A 17,329-nucleotide genomic window follows, 5' to 3' on the forward strand; every position below is an offset into this window, starting at 1 on the left:
TTGTCTTCCTCTGGGGGTCAGAGCATGGCAGCCCTCCCAAACACCTGACACATTGGTTCTTGTTATTGAATGCACGTACACTCTTCCGACAGATGACAAGAAGGACGAGAGAAACCAGCGGCCTTTAACTCAAGGAGGAGCTTGGCCAGAGTGGGGCAGGTGAATTGCAGGGTCTGAGGAGGAATTCCCACAGGCTGAGGGATGTGTGAAGCCCAAAATGGATTCATTCCCAGATCTTCTCCCATCTCTGTCTGGGAGAAAGAGCTCTTTACTTTCTAGAATGTTCCTCCACTTAGCTCCCCAGCCGTGGTCCTGGACACACACTTTGGCTTCAGAAAATCTTCCTTTTCACATTTTTATGCTACCCTGGAGCAAGATTCCACATGTTTGGACGAGAGCAGGCATTCTGTGCTCCACGACTTTAGGCCTTACCAGCATCCCAGACCTGCCACATGCGGTCAAGAGAATTAAAGTATGACCTAACTGGGGTGTGTGATGGGGCTGGAGCCTCACCAGACCCCAGAGATCACAGTGGGTGCTGAGGACTTTTAGGGGTCCTGTGGAATTAGGCAATAAATACTCTGCATCAGGTTCCATTCCTTATTGCCTGATGATTCCAAGGCAGAACATACCTGGTTCCGCTCCCTAAAAATCCCGGAGGCAATTATCTCCCCTGATCCCCCTTTTTTTTCTTGTTGAGCCTGGAGTTTGGGTTGGTTGCTGACCTGTTACGAAATCCTGTTCTCGCATCTCTGTGAGCATGACTTGGTGAGCAGTCCTTCATAGTTCCTTCCTGATTGCCCTCCAGCCTTGGGACACAAGAGTGAGCTCCAGAAGGAGCATCCAGTCACCTGATCTGTATTCTGGGTAGGTCACTTAATCCGCCCCACCCTGGGTAATTACTGAGACTCATCCTTCATATCGCTTGGCTGAGGCTCAGTACGTGGGAAGGCTGGGAGGGCCAGCCTTCCGCCTCCTCAACCAGAACAGCAACCCCACTGACGGCTACAGGTTTCATTTTTATTTTTTATTTTATTTTTTGTAACTTAAAAAAATATTTATTTTTGACAGAGAGAGAGAGAGAGACTGAGCACAAGTGAGCAGGGGAAGGGCAGAGTGAGGGGGACAGAGGATCCAAAGCGGCCTCCACGATGACAGCAGAGAGTCTGATGTGGGGCTTAAACTCATGGAACTGTGAGATCATGACCTGAGCCGAAGTTGGACGCTTAATCGACTGAGCCACCCGGGCGCCACACAGGTTTCATTTTTAAACTGAAAATTAGGGAGGAGCTGTTTTTCACTCTCTGCTACTCAGTTTCTGGAGGAGACATGACAGGAACAAAGCTGGGTTCCCAGAGTGTTTGGTTCATGTTTAATTCTTGTACCACATTGGTTCTGATTTGTAGCGAGAATAAGGGTTTACTTCTGGAGTTGCCTCTTCCGTTAACTTCTGATTCTGACTGTGAAGTTGGCTGGCGGCCTTCACCATGGAACAAATATTTCTGTTCTAGGCACTGAAGACACCGTGATGAACAAAACAGCTAAAATCCTGATGAACAAAACAGATAAAAACTACAGGTCACACTCTAGTGCAACATGCAGAAAATAAACAAGATAAATAAGTAAAATATATAATGCATAGGAAAGGGATCATTGCTAAGGAGAAAAATATAAAGCAAGGAAGGGAGGGGCGCCTGGGTGGCTCAATGGGTTAAGTGTCCGACTTCGGCTCAGGTCATGATCTCACGGTTTGTGAGTTTGAGCCCTACATCAGGCTCTGTGCTGCTGACAGCTTAGAGCCTGGAACCTACCTGAGATTCTGTGTCTCCCTCTCTCTCTGCCCCTCCCCAGCTCACTCTCTGTCTCCTCTCTCTCTCAAAAATAAACATTAAAAAAAATAAAAAATAAAAATAAAGCAAGGAAGGGAGATGTGAGGTGTCCGTGAGGGGAGAGGAGGTCCAATATTTCAGAGGCGACAAGTGCTCAGTAACTTTCTGTGTGATTTTGGATCAGTCATGTGACTTGTCTACACTGATCTTTGTGTTGTCGAAGGAGTTAATTCTATGTGGAGGATCCTCCACATAAGCGTATGGAAGGGACTCAATGGATATTTTTGAATGGAATATCAAATGCTTTACACACCCAAGGCATAAAGAGGAGAAGAGTGATGTTTTAAAGGTAAATTGCAGATTCTTGAATTCAGACTCCTCCTCTCCCTTTTCTTCAGATGACAAGTAGCCATGGAATATTCCAGCATTCCTCACTGCTGTCTGTGGGTCCTGAATGTTCTTGGTTTGTTCTCAGACTGTAATTTCAACAGGGGAATATTCCACATACTTCTTCTTTTTTTTAAATAACACTGAGAGCACTGTTATGTAATAAACCTCTCTATCCCCCCCAAAAAAAAGGCTGGAGGAAAAGGAGAGGGAAGAATATTATTATGGTTATTATTATTATTATGGCCAATGCATTTACTGGCTGATCCTGAGCCTTCCATACAGAAGGGTGTTAACAGGTGTGCTAGCTACACCCCAAACTCACAGTACCCCTGGCATTACTTGGTTGTGCGTCCTTAGGTAATTGAGTCACTTTTCCGGCTTTCCTCATTGTCTAATACACGTGGCTGTCAATATCAAACAAACTTTGGGACTTGTGAGGCAAAAAGAACAAGGGAATAATTTAAAATCACGCGGTCAATAATGTCAAATGGTACTAACAATAAAGAGAAAGTTTCCCTCTGGGTCCTGTCCAGGGGGGGTGAGAAGCTCTCTGCTTCAGTGGTCTGATCTCTGGGCTAGGGTTTCCAGATCAAATACATGTTAAATTTGAATCTGAATTTCAAATAAACATGATTTTGTTTTATTTTGTTTTGTTTAAGGATGTCCCAAATATCCTCACTTAGAATCTTCTAAGATTCCAGAGCTATAGAACCCCTCCAGACCATCTGGCCAGGGAAGGCAATCTCAAATATCCAGAGGAATCAGAAAGGTGACATCTGGATTTTTATGTGAAATCTTTCTATTTTTATGTATTTTTTATTAAAAAATTTTTTAATGTTTATTTAAGAGAGACGAGAGAGAGCGAGAGAGAGAGAGAGAGAGAGAGAGAACACGAGTGGGGGAGGGGCAGAAAGAGAGGAAGATACAGAATCCGAAGCAGGCTCCAGGCTCTGAGCGGTGGTCAGCACAGAGCCCGATGCGGGGCTCGAACTCACGAACTGTGAGATCATGACCTGAGCTGAAGTTGGATGCTTAACTGGGTGAGCCACCCAGGCGCCCTGAAATCTTCCTATTTTTAAATGTTTGCCACACATTCAGTTAAAAAAACAAAAACAAAAACCCACTGCATGAACCAAAGGAAATAGTGCTCTGGCCAGGTTTATAAACTATGATGATGCCAAACCCTTTCAACCATTATACAGATGAGGAAGTAAAGCCTCAAGAAGACAGGGGTCAGTGAAGCTACACAGCTAAGGTTTCTCAAAAAATAACAGAACAATCATCTTGGGACTGTTGAAGAAAGAGCCAGGACTGGAGCTTTCCATGGAAGGTGAAGTCACCTCCATCAGCTTATGGGACTCTGAGAACATTCTTCAAGTTTAGCAGTTGAAATCGCTGAGACTCAAGAAAGACCAAAGTGTCACCCTCTGCCTAAAGTCACACAGGTAGGTCTCCACAGGTGAGTTGAGGGCTGTTTTTCACTTCTCCTTTGATTTAGATGACATAATACCCAAACTCCCTTTAGGATCCTAGTAAAGATAAACTCCAAATCCAATTTTCTGCCTCATAAACAGAATGGAGTCAGGAGGCCAGGCTGAGTGCCCAGACTTTTAACCCAGCTCACAAATACAGAAGGGATGTACATCTTCACATGGGAAAGATGTTCTAAAAGGCCTGGACAAAGATTTTGAAGGGATAAGGATGTGATCTAAAGCTGTGCAGGAAGGAAAGGAAGGACACAGACATAAATATTTACGAGAGCCTAGTGTGTGCCATGCACAGCAAGAGTGTGGCACAGAACTTTTTCCCTATCTTTGCACGTCTGAGTAATTCTCATTTTTCAGGTTTCAGCTCAAGCATCACTTCCTCCGAGAGTACTCCTCCATCTCTTTAACTTACTCCGTTTCTCCACGTAAGTAAAATCTAAAATGATGTTGCTTAAGGAGATCTCCCTTCCCAGATTGCAGGCTCCGTGAGGACAGGACGGTGTCTGTCTCGCTCTCAGACGTACGCTTAGCGTCTACCATGGGACTTGGCACATAGTAGGTGCGCAACAAAGATGTTAAACATTTATGAATAGTCATGAGAATAATATTTATGCTCCATCTTTCCCGAAAGAATTTCAGTTAATCCTTCAAGTTTCTCTAAGCCTCCTGTCCTATACAGTAGGAGGTGGAACCCATAGTTCCAGGGAGAAACGGTTACGAGCAAAGAATTGGCACGCAGAGCTGTAAAGCGTTTTTCTCCAGGTCACACAGCGGCCTGTCAATTTATGCTTCCTGGACCGATTATGGAACAGCTTGCAAACAAATTATTCGCAAACGAGCGAAGCCTATTTTTAAAGATCCCCATGCCGCGAAGCTCTAGCCGATGACATCAGAGAACCCCGAGTTTCCGCCCCGCCCACTCCGAGCCAAGCCCCTGCTCCTCGAAAACTACCAGTCCCAGGAGGCACCGCGGCGCAGTGGACCAGGGCTCCACGCGCGGCCCGCCCCGACACGCCGAGGCCACCTCCTCTGGAATTAGGAAGACGCCCGATGCCCGGCCCGCCACGCTGCCGGGACCCGCGCGGGGCCTGCCGGGACTTGTAGTCTCCGCGGGCTGGGAGTGCCGGCTTCGGAATCTCGGCCGCCGTCTGGGGGCTGAGGCGGCGCGGGCACGCGTGCGCAGTGTGCGGACTGGCCGTCGTGGGCGCCGCTCCGGCAGCTCGGTGGCTGTGGGAGCCGGGGCCGCGGCGGCGTGGGTGCTGCGGGCGGAGGGCCGACGTGAAGTTGGGCGTGAGGAGCGCGGCCGCACCGGGGCGGGGTGGGCGGGGCCGGGCTCTGGGAGCGCCGCGCCGGCTGAGGCGATCGGGGAGGCGGCCGAGCGTCCGCCGAGGAGCCGGCGGGCGCTGGTGAGTGCGGGGCGGCGGGCGGCGGGCGGTGCAGGGTCCCGGGCTGCCCCGCGGCCCGTGTCGGCGTGTGTCCGCCCCGCGCGGCTGCACCTGGGCGAGGCCGCGGCGCAGGCTCACCTGCGCGCGGGCTCCGGGGCGGCGGGAGGGGGCGGCGTCCTCTTCCCGCGACTCCTTTATTGTTTTTCTGACCTCAGCCCTCGGCGGCGTCCGGCGGAGGAGGGCGGGGAGGCCGGCGGCGGTCGCGGTCGCCGACGAGCTAGCTAGTCGGGGGGCTGTGCTGGGGAAGGACGGTCGCGCGCCGCTCCTGGACGCCCTGCGCCGGCCAGCTGTCCGGGGATTCCCGGCGGGCGACGCCTGTCGGGGTGGCCCGACTCCAGGACGGTGCCCACGGGGGCTCAACTGCCCGGGGCATCGTTTTCTACGGTCTTAACGCGCTTTCACTTTAGGACTCTCCGAGTCTGCAGCCGACTCCGCCCTGTGCTGTGCATAGAATCACGCTTTCCCTTCGCACCTTAATGGTGCAGATGACCGGTGCGAGGGTTGAAAGTGACTTGCCCAAGGTCACGCGGGTAGGACCAGGGAGGCGACCCGAACCCAGGTCCTTAAGCCTCGAGGCCAGCCGGCAGCCGCAGCGCTTTGGGGGAGGTCCTGAGTGGTTTGTGGTTTATTTCAGATGCTTTCTAATGACCCTCCTTGGATAGATCGTCAGAGGGGAAAGTGTTGTCATAGTGAAAACGGTCTTGTTATTTATAGTGTTTACTGCCTTTGTTGACTTCTAGTTATGCTGAGTCCCATAGCAGAGCACCTGCCCTCGGCTGGGCACCCGATCGCTCTGGCGGGGGCGGGGGGCGGGGGGCGGGCGGCAGATCCAAGACGAGGTTTAAGGAAGAAATATGCACGCGATTTGTGCCCTTTTCCTCTTGTTTCACCTTCCAGTCCTGCGATCCTCCTTAATTTTACGATGGATCGTTGTCTGTTGCAGCAAGACTTTCTTTGCTTTCGTGAAGTCATTGCCCTTTGTGAATTAGTTTTCTAACTAGAAAATCTTATTTCCTGTGTGTTTAATGACTGGAACAAGGAGCGCGGTATGAGTTTTGTAACTATTGTCTCTTATCTTAGAACTGCTGATCAAGTCCGCTTTCTTACCCCCCCGTCCCCCGAGCGCTCAGCTTACATACTTTCTGTTGGTTTAATGCCATTGAGACGCTTTTGACAGCGAAATCTGGCCCAGCTTTAATATGATTCAGAGAAAAACTGAAAAGAGTCGTTTTGTGAAACTCCATTTTTCTTCACAATGTGAAGAACTTGAAGAACTGTTATTTCAAAAATAGTAAGACCCATTCTTACTAAAATTCCTATCGCTTTTCGTACTCGCAATTTTCATATTAATACACTTGTGGCAAAAAAATATTTCCCCAAACATAGTAGGTCTAAATACTCCTTATCTTGGCCGAATCTTCCCAGGGAAAATTACATATTAGAATAATTATGTATTTAAACATGCATGTTTAAGCTTAGCAGAATTTGGGTTAATGGTTAATTTATTTTATAGTGCCATAAACCCTAGAATGTTTCCACTGATGAATTTCTCTTGAGTAGAGAGCCCTATCAAAGGATAGCAAGGGACATGGCTGTGAATTTGCTCTTTGCGGTAAGTAGTGGGTAACTTTTGTGACATTGAGAAGATGTGATTCATGTGTGTGGAAACTGCTTCATATGGCACTTTATCTTGCTAATTAGTAGTTTTATGGTTGCTTTGGGGAGGAGGGAAGTAGCAGGTTTGTATCTTTTTTATTCTCCGGTTTTAGCAATGTAGCCAAATAGGAAGGAGAGGTGGTGCGTAAATTTGAGTTTGTCATAGGCTAGGAGAGACAGTCAAACAGGATAAGTATACAATTGTTAGGAAACTGCCATGAGTTCATAAGCCGGAAGGACCTTTTTAGAAGTGTTTAAGGGCATTAAGAATAGCATTGGGGTATTTTCTTTAGAAAGTCGCTGTGGGCAGTCCTCGCATGTTTGTTGTTAACTTAGAGGATGTGAGGATGTTGAAGACGCCTGAGAAAATATCTGGAAAAGATGGCAACATTTTATATGTTTATAGGGGCTTTTTCTCTAAAAATGTCTAATGCAGCTTAAAAAACAGAAAAACAAGACTTAAGCCCGAAAGTTCTTATGGTCACACTGCAAAACGTGCTGTTATTTTGACTGTATGATACTTTGTAACCCAGAATGAAATCTGTGAAATAATTTATTAGCATGATTTAAGTCAGACTTTGATTTTGAAACATTGCTTGCTGTTAAGTAGTTGTTCTTGTTTAAGTATTTCTGGTGTTTAAGAATGGGGGAGATAAATCATTTTCTGAGTAGAATATAGTAATTATTCAGATGTGACAACAGTTAACTCTGCTTTTATGAGACCCCAAACTTCAAGGACCATAGCAGTAACTGCCTCAGCCTTCAGCTTGAGCTGAAGTACTATGCAAGTGTTACTTCTCTCCATGCTTGAGCATTTTACTGTTATTAATATTAAATTTTGATTTTCAATTTCAAGATGATTCTCTCGTTTCTGATCTGCAGTGATATAATAAAATGGCTTCAGTAGGAAATAAATATGAAAATTGAGTTTCAATGGTTTTGACCATCGTGAGTACACAGCATTTAAAAAGGTGCTGACATGATACCAGAAAAGAGTTCTTAGGGCAGAAACTTGGTGGTTTTCGATGCTTGTCTGTAATGCTTGTCTGTTATTTTTAGCAACATAGAAATATGGGATGTTTTTATTTAAAAATAAAAATTCCTGTTGCTGCTTGTTTAGCAGTAGGACTCTGTTATGCCTAATGAGTAACATGAAACCACCGAACTCTAATATTTTTCCTAATAGCGGCTGTGTAATAAAGAATATGTGAGTTTATAATGCCTGGAAGATATTTAAGCGAACGTATGTGCTGTTTATTTTGATAAGCCTTTTGATCAGTTGCATTGCTTTGATTCAGGGAAATAGTGTTCTGGGATGTTATAGCGTAAGTTTTCTTTGAATTGGAATGTCTGTTGACCGTGAAAGAAAATGAGTGTCATTTAGGATGTTTTTTAGCATTTAAAGAAATCTGAAGGTCTTAAATATTTTTTCCTACATAGAAACCTTATAATTGTCAGTCTGATAGTTTTATTTTCCAAAAAGTTGTGGTTTTATCCTTCCACGCAGCCTAGCCTTTTATAGTTTAACCATTGAACTCTGGATTCTGTATTCAGTTTACCCTCTTCCCGAAGAAAGGACAATCACAGGCACTTAGAACTGGAAGCAGTCTCAAAGGACTTCTAATGTAGCGTCTTACCCAGTACAGTAAATCCCCCGTGGGAATTTTCATGTCAGGTGTTTCCTCTCATTGCTAAGGGCAGTGATGCTGTTCTGTATGTCATCAGGTTATTGAGCAGTCTGAGCTTGGTGAAAACAAACAGAAGACAGTTTTATTTTTCACTGTTTACTGCTTTCAGATATGATTTGTAGGCTCTTCCTTTTCCCCCTCTCTCTCCACCTCATAATATGGACAAATGATAGCTTTTCCATCATTGACAGCTATTAAAAGCTCATCTGTCTGTTTCAGTTTAAACCTTCAGTCTCCTATTCAATTTCAAGTTCCTGTCCTCTCTTACCCCACTGTCAGGCCACTTACTGCTTGAAGTACTTGGAGTGGAGAGGGATTGTGGTATGCTCCCAGAATTCCTTTCTCTTTCCTCTTCTGGGATCTACTTGGTCAGGGACTTGTAAGAAGAAAAATGGAAAAAGACAAGTCTTACGGGGGGCTGCTAAAGCCCTCTTTTGATGAACAGTGGCGAGCCATTCATATCCACTGATAGTCACCCACACTGGAACTTTTGGTGAGATCGCACTGAGAGACTCCCCACCGCACGTAGTTCCTGGATATGGTGTTAGTGTTAGTGCCACCCCCGGGTTCCTAGGAGTGTGTGGGGTGAGGCGGTTTGGGGATCTTCTCTCTACAGCCAGATGTTTTGATAACAGCAAGACAGCTCAAGTCTAGCTAACCTTCTGCAGTTTTCGTTTAATCCACTGGAAACTCACTTCCTTGTGACGCCAAATGGTGCTATGCCAGCTGCAAAAATCTGCCCCCTTTTTGTGCCCTTACATTTCTTTTTTTTTTTTTTTTTGTCCCCTGCTCAAATAGGTGCACGATCAGTCACGCGATCTACTTCATAAGTTGGCATTGAACTGGAGAATGGGATGCCAGTCTCTCCTCATAGGCACTTCTTGGTGAATGATTGATTCTCTTGGAGGGCCCTGCCACTGTTTTGGGGTGAATACCCTCATCTTTTCCCTGTGTTCTCCCTGAAGACTCGAAAGACTTCTAATTTTTTCCCTCTCTTGTATCCCAGCCACTTGTATTGAGTGATGCTAAGGTTAAGGTGTTGATTAGGGTGCCAGAGCTGCCCCTGTGTGGGGGGGGAAGGGGTGTCCGTGTTGGGCTCCCCAGGTGTTGATGTCCTTATATCTTCAGCTTTGTATTTGTTAGCAAATTCGGGACGACAAGGCTAGTCTCACCCAACACTAGGTAACAAATGATAGTGAACCCCTGTGGGCCTAACGAGGTCTCACTGTGCAGAATTAAAAAAAAATTTTTTTTTACATTTATTTATTTTTGAGAGACAGAGAGAGACAGAGCACAAGGCGGGGAGGGGCAGAGATAGAAGGAGACACAGAATACGAAGCAAGTTCCAGGCTCCGAGCTCTGAGCTGTCAGCACAGAGCCCGATGCGGGGCTCGAACTCACGAACCGTGAGATCATGACCTGAGCCGAAGTCGGACGCTCAACCGATTGAGGCACCCAGGCGCCCCTCACTGTGCAGAATTTAATTTTTCTTTTTTTTCCCCTCTGTCTCTCACTGATTTTTGTTTTCTTTTTACTTTTTGGCTTACTTCCTGGTTCTTGACTGATGAAGTATTAACTGTGAATATGTTAAGTTATGACTGATTATATGGTCTAACTATACCTTAGACTGATGGATACATTTGGGGGGAGGTTTTAATAATGCAATTTTATCTATTCTTGCCTCATTCTAGCTTTACTAAAAATATAAATACAAATAGAAATCCAGTATTTGAACCTTTTTCCTTCCATCGTCTAAGCAAACCAGTCCTTTAAATCTGCTAGATGATTTCTTGTCTAATGAGGAAAAAGCAGCTTTCTATCTAGAAACTTAAACGTTAATACTCATTGCAACAACATGGATCTAAGAGTATTATGCTAAGTGAAATAAGTCAGAGAACGACAAATACTGTATGAGTTCACGGTACAAAATAAGTGAACAAAGAAAAAAAGAGACAACCCCCACCCCCCCCCTCCCCCCCCCCCCCGCTCTTGACTATAGAGAACAGACTGGTGGTTACTAGATGGGAGGTTGGGGAGGGGTGAAATAGGTGAAGGGGACTAAAAGTACACTTACGGAGATGAGCACTGGGTAATGTATGGAACTGTGGAATCACTATACTGTGCACCTGAAACTAATATAACACTATGTTAGTTGTATGTGAATAAAACAGTTGTGGAGGGAAAAAATATTGGTTGAAGTAATTATGGGCTCCTTAATGCTTCCTTCAACAAATAGTTACTGAGTGCCTTCCATGTGTCAGCACTGTTTTAGGCATTGGAGAAACAATAGTAAATACAAAAAACAAACAAACAAAAAAAAATCACTGCTCTCCTGGAGCCTTTCCAGTGTGGGGAAACAGACAACAAACAGGTAAATAAATAAGTGATATTGTTTGTTAGCAGCAAATGCTAAGGTGCAGAGTAAAGCAGGAAAGGGAGCTGGGAAGTGGCAGTCCGGCTCACAGCATTTGCAGTTTTAGATAGTGTTGAGATGGGGTGTCACTTTTTCTCTGGGAAAGTGACATTTGAGTTCAAAGGCCAAGTGGGGAGCTTGTCTGATGTGGTAGGTGCCCTCACTGAACACTGACATCGTCTGGGGAGATTTTAAAACGTACTGATGTTGGGGCACCTGGGTGGCTCACTTGGCTGAGGGTCTGACTCTTGATTTCAGCTCAAGTCATGATCCCAGGGTCATGGGATCAAGCCCTGCGTCGGGCCCCGCACTGAGCATGGAGCCTGCTTGGGATTCTGTCTCTCTCCCTCTGCTCTTCCCAGCTTGTGCTGTCTGTCTGTCTCTCTGTCAAAAATTTTTAAAAAGTAATGATATTCCATCTCCAGAGTTTCAGTTTTATTATGTTTAAAAAAATTTTTTTTTAATGTTTTATTTATTTTTGAGAGAGACAGAGACAGAGTGTGAACAGGGGAGGGACAGAGAGAGGGAGACACAGAATCTGAAACAGGCTCCAGGCTCTGAGCTGTCAGCCCAGAGCCCGACGTGGGGCTCGAACTCACAAGCCATGAGATCGTGACCTGAGCCGAAGTTGGACGCTCAACCGACTGAGCCACCCAGGCACCCCTTGTTATGTTTTTTTAACTTTTATTTATTTAAGTAATCCCACACCCAACGTGGGGCTCGAACTTAACAACTTTTGAGATCGGGAGTCACATGCTCTTCTGACTGAGCCAGCCAGGTGGCCCTGTCTCCAGAGTTTTCTGATTTAGTTGGTTAGGGGTGTGGGGCCAGCCTTGGCCTCAGGACTTTTAACAGCTCTTAGGTAATTCTAATAAGCAGCCAAAGTTGAAGACTTTTGAGCAGGGTGACTTTACATAATATTGTACAGAAGAGCCTGGGCTCCAGGGCTAGACTCCCCTGGTTTGAATCCTAGCTGTGCCACTTCCCAAACCTAGGACAGTGGACAAGTTATTTAAAAAATTTCTCCATGCCTTTGTTTTTTCATCTGTAAAGTTGTTGCTATAAGGATTAAATGAACTCATATTTAAGTATTTGGAACAGTGCTTGGCAAGTAGTAATACGTGTTTATTGAATAAACACTTTTGAGTATATGTTTTAATGGAGAATAAAGTGAATGGGGCAAGAGCAGAAGCAAGGAAGCCCCTGCAGTAATCCAGTGGAGAGGCAGTGGTGACTTGCACCACGGAGGCAGTAGAGCAGGTGATGAGAAGTAGTGGGATTCTGGGTATGTTTACAAGAGCCAACAGGCTTTGCTGCTACGTTGGACGTGTAATGAGAGAGAGAAGATTCATTCAAGTCCGACATCAGGATATTTTGCCCGAACAGCTGGAAGAAGGGAGTGGTTGGTTTTTGAGATGAGAAAGACAGAGAGGAACAAGTTTCTAAGGGGAATATCTGGAGCAGTTTGTTAAGTTTGAGATGTCTGTTAGATAAGTAGGTAGATCTGTAGAGTGGACATTTGTACACGTGAGTCTGGAGTTCAGCTGAATGTCCAGGCCTGGAGGTAGGTATTGGAAGTCATCTGTAAGTGGACCTATGTGAGTAAGAGAGCTCACCAAGGGACTGCATATATACAGAGAAGAGGTCCGTGGGCCACCTCCTGGGTCACTCTTACGTTTAGAGGTCTGGGAGATAAGATGTTTCTTAGAGTTTCTGGTGTGCTGTACAGTAAAAGACAGTTGTAACTATTTCCTGTTTAAAAAAAAATTTTTTTTTAATGTTTACTTATTTTTGAGAGAGACACACAGAGCGTAAGCAGGGGAGGAACACAGAGAGGAGGAGACATAGAATCTGAAATAGGCTCCAGACTGATAGCTCAGAGCCCGATGTGGGGCTCAAATTCATGAGCCGCAAGATCATGACCTGAGCCTAAGTCGGATGCTTACAGGCGCCCCATCCTGTTTTTAAAAAACGGCTTTATTAGAATATAATTCACCCATTTAAAGTGTACAATTCAGTAGTTTTTAGTATATTCACAGTATATTGTGCAACTGTTACCACAGTCAATTTTAGAATATTTTTATTACTCTGGAAAGAAACTCTGTACCCTCCCATCCCTAGGTAACTCCTCAAGTCCCCTCCTCCCTTCTGTCCCTAGGCAAGTGCTAATCTACTGCGTTTTGGGTTTGCCCACATGGAGTGCCTATCAGTGGAATCCTATAATATGTGGTCTATTTAGAGAGATGTGGTATTCATTAGGACCTAGCATCTAGATTCATTAGATAATCATTTGGTAAAGATGGGGGCTATAAGATCTCTCTTGTAGAGATACATTTTTCTCTTTGTAATTAATTAGTAAGAAAACTGTGGGGTAGGTATTTTGAGGCTATATGAATATTCTGTTCTCTAACAACATATTATATAATGGTTTTGTTTATTGAAGATCCTCGCTCCAATCCATGATTATAGTGGGAGTGCAAAGTGATGATTCTTTATTACTATCATATTTTCAAAGACCATACGTTTATAATATCTCTAGTTCAGATGTATTGTGTAGAGTTTTGCCTTTTTTATACATCTTTTAACATGAAAATCATGGTTCCTAATAACAAGTAAATAAATGTTTTATTACTTTATATTATATTGTATACATTAGTAAATGTTATCTAAGATAAATCTTAGCATCAATATGTTTATGTTATTCTATAATACACATAAAATACTACCATATAAAATAGTTTCAGAATTATAATACTGAGTAGAATTACTGGGTTATAGGATAAATGTATATGTGATTTTGTTAAATAGTGCCGTATTCTCTTCAGTAGGGTTGCACCATTTTGCATTTTTATGAGTGATGTAAGAGAGTCCCTGTTTTCTTACAGCCTCATCAATATAGTGTATTGTCAAGCTTTTGACTTTTTGCCAGTCTGATAGGTGAGAAATGGTATTTCTCTGTAGAACAGAGTTTTTTCCATTTTGAAGAGTTGTGAACATCCACAAAGGTAGACTGAATTGTATAACCGCAGTACCCATCACTTAGCTCCAACAGCTGTCAATCCAGCCCTTGCCTCCTTCAGTCCCTTCCCCCTGGATTTGTAGGTAATATTTTATTTCTGTATCAGTAAATACCTCTACCTGGTAAGGATTCATTTTCTTGGTAATATAACCACAATGACATTATCACACTGAAAATAAAGATCTCTTTTCTTAATACCATTAGGCAATATTCAAATATCTAATTTTCTTAAATGTATCAGTGTTTTGGTTTTTTTTTACTTTGTTTTTTGTTTAATGTTTATTCATTTTTGATGGGGGTGGGGTGGGGCGCCGAGGGGCAGAGAGAGAGGGAGACACAGAATGCAAAGCAGCTCCAGGCTCTGATCTGTCAGCACAGAGCCCCATGTGGAGCTTGAACTCATGAACCCCCAGATCGTGACCAGAGCCAAAGTCAGATGCTTAACCAACTGAGCTACCCAGGCTCCCCAGTGTTTTGTTTTTTCTTTAAACAGGATTTATATAAGGTCCCTATGTTGTGATTATGTCTTTTTTTTTTTTTTTTTTTAATGTTTATTTACTTTTAAGGGAGCGACAGAGTACAAGCCAGAGAGGACAGAGAGAGGGAGACACAGAATCTGAAGCAGGCTCCAGCCTCTGAGTTGTCAGCACAGAGCCCGACACAGGGGCTCGAACTCACGAAGCATGAGATCATGAGCTGAAGTCGGACGTCTGACTGAGCCCCTTCTAGGTTCTTCCTCCTGTTCCTTTCCCTCTGCTCCCCGGAATTTGTTTTTGAAGGAACCATGTTATTTGTCCTGAGAAATTTCTTACAGTTTGGATTTTGCTATTTGAATCCCTGTGGTATGGTTTAACATGTTCTTCCTCTGTTTTCTGTATTTCCTACCCGTTGGTAGTTGGATCTAGAGGCTTGGTGAGATTCAGCCATTTGTATTATTTTTTTCAGAAGTGCTTCATAGACGTAACGTAGTGTGTCACGCTCTTAGACAAGTAGGCACGTGAAGTCTGGCTGCATTTTCTGTGGTGTCACTGGCAGTGCCTACTTTATCTTTGTATGTTATTTTGGGATTTTTCTTACTATGATTAATGTTGAGCATCTCTTCATATGTTTTAGGGCCATTTTTATATCTTTTTCTATAGAATGTCGGTTCATGCCTTTTGCCCATTTTTCTATTGAACTTTTGACATATTTCCCTTGACATTTTTTTGCAAGCTCTTTAAGTGTTAGGGAGATTAGCCGTCTGTGATGATAGAAGTTGTAAATATTTTCCACTGGTTTTTGACTTTGCTTATCAGGTTTTTGCCATGCAAAAATTTAAAAAAAACCCTTTTTTTAAATGTTTATTTTTGGGAGAGAAAAAGAGTGTGAGTGGGGGAGGGGGAGGCAGAGAGGGAGACACAGAATCGGAAGCAGGCTCCAGGATCCGAGCTGTCGGCACAGAGCCCGACACGGGGCTTGAACTCACGAACTGTGAGATCATGACCTGAGCTGAAATTAAAAGTCAAATGCTCAACCAACTGAGCCACCAGGCAGGATGGAAAAGCTTTTATAAAAAGTTATGGTGGTCAGTTTTATCAGTGAATTTTTTGTTGCTGCTGGATATTTTTTGTTAATTTTTTAGAGTTTTAAGCTACATACAATAAACTGTATCCACTTAAAGTTTATAGTTCGATGAGTTTTGACTATATTGTAGCATGTTCCCCTGTGAAGTGGTATTCCATTGTATAGACAAATTACATTTTATTTATCTCTTCATGTGTTGACGGACATTTGGGTTGTTTCTAGTTTGGGGCTGTTAGGAATAAAGCTGCTATAAATCTTAGTGAATGAGTCTTCACATGCATATGTGTTTTCATTTTCTTGAGTAAATACCTAGGAATGGAATGACTGGGTCATAGATTAGGTGCATGTTTGGTTTTATTGCCAGAACTTTTCCCACAGTGGTTGTATCATTTTACATTCCCATCAGCAGTACAGAAATTCTGGACGCACCACATCTTCGACAACATTTTGTGTTGTCAGTCTGCTTACTTTTAGTCATCTGGTGGGTGTGTATGATGTCTTTTCAGTTTCACGATTATTGCTGTATTATTTACAGTCACTTTTACTCATTTTAGGGTTCGGTTCTGTAAGTTTTGACTTGTGCATATAATTGTGTAAGTTCCACCACAGTCAAGATAAACAGCAGTTACATGATCAGAAACATTTGACTTCTGCTTCTTGGTAGTTACTCCTTTTCCTTATTTCAGGCCCTAGCAATTCTGATCTGTTTTTCTGTCATGGTTTTGTTTTGTTTTGTTTGTTTCGTTTTTAACTTGCACACAGTAAAGTTTACTCTGGTGTGTGGGCCTTAGTTGTGGGAAGTGTGTACCAGTGTGCCCACCACAATCAAGAATGAGAACATTTCCATCGCTGCGAAGATTACCCTTTGAAACCAGCCCCTCCCTTCACACACTGATTTGTCTTCTGTCCCTATAGCCTTTTTGATCTGGCTTCTTTCACTTGGCAAAATAGGTCTGAGATTTATCTATGCTGTACGTATCATTGGTTTGTTCGTTTATACTGTCAAGTAATATTCCATTGCATTAGATGCATCCGTTCATTTATTGGTCAAAGGTTGTTTTTGCTTTTATGCCTGCTATAAATAATGTTGCTATAAATATTTGTATACAGATTTTTCGTAAGCACAGCTTTCACTTCACTTAGCTAAATACTGCCGGGTCGTAGTATATGGGTATGTTTCACTTTGTAAGAAATTGCCAAACTGTTCTTCCAAGTTGCTGTATGATTTTGCATTCCCACCAGATGTGTATGAGAGGGGGTTCATTTGTTCCACATGCTTGTCAGCATTCGGCATCGCCAGGGTTTTGTTGTTGTTTGTTGGGTTGTTTTTGTTTTAGCCATTCTAGTAGGTATGCTGTGGTATCTCTTGGTTTTTATTTGCAGCACCTTTCTGACTAATGATGGTGAGCATCTTTTTATGTGCTCATTTACTATTCTATATCTTCTTTGTTGACTTGTCCAGATTTTTTGGCCATTTTCCTAATTGGTTGTTTGTCTTACTAAATTGTAATAATTTCTTGCCTGTTCTTGGATATCATGTATTTGATAGACATATATGTACTGAATATTTCTCCCATTTTGTGGCTTATCTTTTGATTTCTTAACAGTGTCTTTCAAAGAGCAGTTTTTAATTTTGATGAAGTCCAATCTAACAACTACTATATGGTGCATGCTCTTTGTGTCTTAATTAAGAATTCTTTGTGTACCCACAGAGTCATGAACACTTTCTCCTATGGATTTTTCAAGAAGCTTTCTTGTTGTGGCTTTCAAATTAGGTCTGTGATTAATTTTGTTACATTGTTTTCCCACATGGATAGCTAATTGTCCTAGCACCATTTG

General features: G+C 43.4%; 2 protein-coding genes across 8 annotated transcripts in view; one reads left to right on the forward strand and one right to left on the reverse strand.

The window, feature by feature from the left end:
• Positions 1-176: 176 nt before the first annotated feature.
• Positions 177-6,311, reverse strand: LOC128312582 (translation initiation factor IF-2-like). Its single transcript, XM_053207119.1, has 3 exons — positions 6,259-6,311; positions 4,119-5,530; positions 177-1,549 (listed from the first exon to the last, which is right to left on the reverse strand). The coding sequence occupies exons 1-2, from the start codon at positions 6,309-6,311 to the stop codon at positions 4,558-4,560; spliced, it is 1,026 nt and encodes a 341-aa protein (XP_053063094.1). The 3' UTR covers positions 177-1,549; positions 4,119-4,557.
• Positions 4,816-17,329, forward strand: part of PLEKHA1 (pleckstrin homology domain containing A1) — a 56,990-nt gene continuing 44,476 nt past the window's right edge. For 2 of the 7 annotated variants that reach the window (XM_027063290.2, XM_053207833.1), the window contains exon 1: positions 4,816-5,112. The gene's annotated coding sequence lies outside the window, so the exon portion shown is untranslated. The remainder of the gene's footprint in view (positions 5,113-17,329) is intronic. The other 5 variants (XR_008292396.1, XM_053207834.1, XR_008292395.1 and 2 more) reach the window with 4 other exon arrangements.

Source organism: Acinonyx jubatus, chromosome D2, assembly GCF_027475565.1.
Source record: "Acinonyx jubatus isolate Ajub_Pintada_27869175 chromosome D2, VMU_Ajub_asm_v1.0, whole genome shotgun sequence".
Taxonomy (NCBI): Eukaryota; Metazoa; Chordata; class Mammalia; order Carnivora; family Felidae; genus Acinonyx; species Acinonyx jubatus.